The sequence below is a fragment of the Mandrillus leucophaeus genome, unplaced genomic scaffold (assembly GCF_000951045.1).
Source record: "Mandrillus leucophaeus isolate KB7577 unplaced genomic scaffold, Mleu.le_1.0 Scaffold1205, whole genome shotgun sequence".
Lineage (NCBI taxonomy): Eukaryota > Metazoa > Chordata > Mammalia > Primates > Cercopithecidae > Mandrillus > Mandrillus leucophaeus.
Window position 1 is genome coordinate 121,924 of NW_012100377.1, and position 6,071 is coordinate 127,994.

The 6,071-nt window shown below is 39.0% G+C and overlaps 1 protein-coding gene across 1 annotated transcript in view; it reads right to left on the reverse strand.

The window, feature by feature from the left end:
- PRKDC (protein kinase, DNA-activated, catalytic polypeptide) overlaps positions 1-6,071 on the reverse strand; it is a 168,205-nt gene that overhangs the window by 121,441 nt on the left and 40,693 nt on the right. The window contains exons 22-23 of the mRNA XM_011970417.1: positions 2,827-2,933; positions 1,033-1,123 (exon numbers count right to left, since the gene is read on the reverse strand). Of these exons, the coding sequence (XP_011825807.1) occupies positions 1,033-1,123; positions 2,827-2,933 (198 nt within the window). The remainder of the gene's footprint in view (positions 1-1,032; positions 1,124-2,826; positions 2,934-6,071) is intronic.

Genomic DNA, 6,071 nt, shown 5'->3' on the forward strand with positions numbered 1-6,071 from the left:
AGACTGAGGCTGCGGTAAGCCGAGATCGCGTCATTGTACTCCAGCCTGGGCAACAAGAGCGAAACTCTGTCTTCAAAAAAAAAAAAAAAAAAAAACTCTTTAAAACACTTCCCAAATACAGGCTCTAACTCCCTAAATAACCAAAACTCACTAGTATTAACACCAAATTTCAAAAGTAAAAATACAGGGGAATTTTTACTAATCAAAAATGTAGAGTTTTGACCAGGCACAGTAGGACACGGTGACTCACACCAGTAATCCCAGCACTCTGGGAGGCAGAGGCTGGGGATCACCTGAGGTCAGGAGTTCAAGACCAGCCTGGCCAACATGGTGAAACCCCATCTCTACTAAAACCACAAAACATCAGCCAGGCATGGTGGCGTCTGCCTGTAATCCCAGCTATTCAGGAGCCTGAGGCAGGAGAAACGCTTGAACCTGGGAGGCGGAGATTGCTGTGAGCCAAGATTATGCCACTGCATTCCAGCTTGGGCAATAGAGCGAGGAAAAAAAAGTGGATTCTTTTAAATTGAAATAATAGAGACAGCTTCTTGCCATGATGTTGCCCAAGCTAGTCTCAAACTCCTGAGGCGCAGGCAATCTTCCCACCTCAGCCTCCCAAAGTGCTAGAATTATAAGCGTGAGCCACCACACGCAGCCTACTAATCAAATATGGTAATTCTCATTTGGAAAAATTTCTAAAAATATCAAAATATTAACCATATTGGATCTCAAAGAGATTAACTTGGAATTCCTGACTCACATGGAAAAGAGTATCAAATTACATTGTTTCAAACTGGATAACATTCTTAACGAGTCAAGCTAGAACATCTATTCTACTGGTATACTGAATTATTCCAATTTTATGGATTCAGTCAAAGAATTTCATTAGGCAAGATATTATTCTTTATAATCTTATTTAAAATATATAAATCACATATAGGAGTAAATATTCAGAATATATTATGACCTGGATACATCCAAATAAAAGCACAAATACATCTACAGAGGTTATTTATTTTAAAAGAAGTTTACCTGTCAGAAGATTTTTGTTTATTTGTCCTCCTAGAGATCCAAGCATTTGTACTACTCTAATTCTTATTTCTTCTAAGGATATTGCTTCATTCTATAAATTTGAACAATTGTATATATGTGATTACAAATGGGTTAAAAATTAAACAGAAGACATATGAAAACACTCTTTGCCACCCACTTGGATGTCCATTTCCTAGACCAGCAGTTCCAAACATTTTGGCAGGATCCTTTCCACTCTTAAGAAATACCAAGGACCCCCAAAGAGCTCTGCTTTATGTAGGTCCTGTTTATCAGTATTAATGACATTAGAAATTGAAACTCAGAAACTATGTAAATAGTTATTTAATTAAAATTACTAAACCCATTACATGTTATAAAAAGTAACTATATTTTCCAAACAAACGAAAACTCTGGGCAAAGTGGCCATCTCAGTGTGCCTTTCAGTTGTCATTTTAATAAAAATTGTGTCCACAAAGCAGTGGCTACTTCAGCTCCCCGTTCAAAGCACTACACAGTGCTTTTTCTCCAGATAGCTGTCACACTTCTCTACGCAGGCCTGCTTCATGTGCACCTCTTGCCTCACACACAGAGTATTTTTAAAAATCTGTGCTCAGAGTCAATGCTAGAGAATCAACAGTTTTCTCCATCATAATATCATGGTGCAAATTAACAGAGTAAAGGCCGGGCGCGGTGGCTCAAGCCTGTAATCCCAGCACTTTGGGAGGCCGAGACGGGCGGATCACAAGGTCAGGAGATCGAGACCATCCTGGCTAACATGGTGAAACCCTGTCTCTACTAAAAAAATACAAAAACAAAATTAGCCAGGGGTGGTGGCGGGTGCCTATAGTTCCAGCTACTCGGGAGGCTGAGGCAGGAGAATGGCATGAACACAGGAGGCAGAGCTTGCTGTGAGCCAAGATCGTGCCACTGCACTCCAGCCTAGGTGACAGAGGGAGACTCCATCTCAAAAAAAAAAAAAAAAGTTTCTCAAATTTTAATTCTTACTTAATTCCAAAATAGCTATTTTCCCTATTCTAACTCAATTGTCTCTATTTACATCATTTTTTACTATCACATCATATGGTTCACTCGAGTAAACTGCCCCAAGGAATTATCACCAAAAAGCCATAAAACAACAAAAAAGAAAACTGGAACAAACTGAATCTGATAATATGACATATTGAAGATCTAAGCATAAATGAAAGTCTTACATATCCCTGGTATCAGTATTCTGACTTGCTTATTTAATATGAACCAATTTACCTTTTATTATCCACTAAATACATTTGAAGGCAGGGATGAACAGAAAAACAAGACCAAAAAAATAAAAAAACCAGGTAATAGAGTTTATATTTTCATTGCTAAAAATATATTAATTTTTTTTGAGTCAGGCCACTCCCATTGCCCAGGCTGGAGTGCAGTGGTGTGATCTTGCTCACTACAGCCTCAACTTCCCAGGCACAGGTGATTCTCCCACCTCAGCCTCCCAAGTAGCTGGGACCACAGGCATGCGCCAGTACACCCAGCTAATTTTTTGTATTTTTTAGTAGAGACAGGGTCTTCCTATGTTGCCCAGGCTGAGCTCAAGCAATAACCCACCTCAGCCTCCTAAAGTGCTGGGATTACAGGTGTGCGCCACCATGACTGGCCAATATATTAAAATTATTTTTATATTGTACTCTACTTTGCATACAAAAACAACTAACATTTTAAATGAAGATTTTTACTTTTCACAAGTGTTAGAATCTGATCTCTGCATTATGTAAGGTACAGAAAATACAAAGGACTTCTTACTGATGAAAGGTTCTTTGTCTTCTTCAGATGCTTTAACACCACTTTATTAAATCCTTTCTGGGCAGCCCGAGAAAGAGCTGACACTTCCCAGTTATTCTTGGTCTCATCTATCAATAGTAAACAAAAATAAATTTAAAATAGCATTCATTCATTCATTTAATGCACATTAGCGACAACAAACTATACTGTCAAATAGAAACATTAAAATCCTAAATTATGATTTAACAAAACTAAGTTTCTAAAACAAAAAATATAAATGTTGGTTGCTTTTAAACATCAGTGTCTGACAAACGGAACATGGCTCCTTGGGAAGTGTCTGACTCCAGGGTCGAGAAGAGCATGAATCATCTCATGGCGCAGGAGTGGCTCCCGCGCATCACACTCGGGCCAAATCTGGGACGATGTGAGCATCAAAACCAATCATGACGGCAAAACATTAGACCCACTGAAAAAATAAGAATCCACAAATCTTACTAATACAGATAAATAAATAACAGGGAAAATTGTTTCTTGCAGAACATCAACTAGGATGAAAGAAATGATAGGGGTAGAAAATCACCATTTTGCAACCATCAAAGTAATACCTGATTCAGAAGAATTGTCAGTGGATACTAAAACCATTATGGTGAGCTTGATGAGGAACAAGAATATTTACAGTGTTAAAGTACCCCATATAATAAATTCCTTTTTTTTTTAAGCAATCATAAACTTACAGAGGATGGAGAGTATATCATTTCTTTCCTGAAGCACTGAGGGTAAGTGACCGACTCAACACCCACTGCCCCAAATGCTTCAATGTGTGTTTTCCACAAGGACAGCCTCCCAAACAACTGCCACACAACCATCCAAACCAGATTACCAACATTCACTCCTTAGCACCACTCAGAGTTCAGCATTCACCTAACAATGTTTTTAATTCAGGACAGCATATTGCACTTAGTTGACCTATCTCTTTAGTCTCTTTTAGACTGAAGCTGTTCTTCAGTACTTCCTTGCATTTCATAATTTGGACATTTAAAAAATCATGTTAGTAATTTTATACATGGTCTCTCCATTTGCATTTGTCTAATATTTTCTCATGATTAGACTCAGGTTATGGGACCGAGTTGTACCATTTTACTATTTCCTTTATTAACTGCTGAATTAAACTCTGACACAAGTTCATTTTCTCTCTGCAGTCATAGTTCTACAACTATAAAGTCATTTCCAACAGTTCTGAGATGTCCAGTGCATTCACTGACACAGCCAGGTGAGCGGCACCGTGGGAGGGCACCTTCCGGTGGTTTAACCCCAGCAAGTCTTCTTTTGGTTCCAGAATGAATCCCTGGCAGTGGGATCTTACCTCTGCTCTGTCTCTCTAGCTAGTTCTTTTCCTTTCTATAATTGTGTGGTCTGTTTGGTGACCTTCTATGGGTAGATGTTAAAGAGTTCTACTCTCTGATGGTCCACAGATGATAAGAGAATCTAGTTTTTAGTGGGTTTTTTTTTTTTTTTTGAGCTCCAATAAGTTAAGAATTTTTAGTTCACTGGAAAAAACAGATCTTTGATATCTGGACAATTCAGCATTTTCTATGTCTTTTGGGAACAGGCCTCCAAATCTGGCCATAAACTGGCCCCAAAACTGGCCATAAACAAAATCTCTACAGCACTGTGACATGTTCATGATGGCCATGATGTCCACGCTGAAGGTTGTGGGTTTATTGGAATGAGGGCAAGGAACACCTGACCCATCCAGGGCGGAAAACCACTTAAGGCGTTCCTGAACCACAAACAACAGCATGAGCCATCTGTGCCTTAAGGACATGCTCCTGCTACAAATAACTAGCCAGAGCCCAACCCTTTATTTCAGCCCATCCTTTTTGTTGTAGCCCATCCCTTTGTTTCCTGTTTTAGTTAATCTATAATCTATAGAAACAATGCTTATCACTGGCTTGCTGTCAATAAATATGTGGGTAAATCTCTGTTCCTGGCTCTCAACTCCAAAGGCTGTCAGCCCCATGATTTACCACTCCACACTCTGTATTTCTGTGTGTGTGTCTTTAATTCCTCTAGCACTGCTGGCTGGTCTTGGCAATGTCTGTATCTCCTGGTTTTTGGCTCCAGTTGTGGAACTGGAACTATTTACTAAGCTCTCTATGTGTCTTTGCAAGTATGTGTCTATAATCAACAAAGACCTATATCTAATTTTGTGTATAATGTTCTCCAGTATTTGGAGGGTATTGATAAATTAGATTATAAAGTCTCTTAAAGGATCTCTGTTCTGATTTATACAGATATGTAAATTGAGTATTCCTAAAATTCTCCAAAAATAAGGAAGTTGAATTAACAGTGTTTTAAATGTGCTAGACTTTAAAAATCATAGAGAAAACAATTTGGGATCATTTAGGAAGATTCACATAATTAAGGCACATCTGTGGTAAACAGACAAGTTTAATATTTTGGTTTATATAAGTCTATTTTATCTATCAGTATTAAATACAATACGAACATACACTTTATTCTACTTGTGTTTGTTTTCCCTATAGTTTTATTCCGGCTAATAAGCTAACATTACTTCTCAATAACATTTTTTAAAACTGTGGTATAATATACATAACATGAAATGTACTCTTTTAACCATTTTTAGGTATATACTTGAGTGGCACTGATTACATTCACAGTGTTGTGCAACCATCACCACATCCATCTCCAGAACTTTTTCAACATCTGAAAGTCACATATAACTTTTAAGATTATGAAAAATATGGCTGAGTGCGGTGGCTCACGCCTGTAATCCCAGCACTTTGGGAGGCCGAGGGGGACAGATCACCAGGTCAGGAGATCTAGACTATCCTGGATAACATGGTGAAACCCCCATCTCTACTAAAAATACAAAAAAATAGCCAGGCGTGGAGGTGGGCGCCTGTAGTCCTAGCTACTTGGGAGCCTGAGGTAGGAGAATAGCGTGAACCCGGGAGGTGGAGCTTGCAGTGAGTCAAGATCGCACCACTGCACTCCAGTCTGGGCAACAAAGCAAGACTCCATCTCGGGGGGAAAAAAAAAAAAAGATTATGAAAAATGTAATAAGTTTATGTCCAACTAAATTGAATCATTACCTGGGTAAACTTTTTTTTTTTTTTTTTTTTTGAGATGGAGTCTCGCTCTGTCGCCCGGGCTGGAGTGCAGTGGCTGGATCTCAGCTCACTGCAAGCTCCGCCTCCCGGGTTTATGCCATTCTCCTGCCTCAGTCTCCCGAGTAGCTGGGA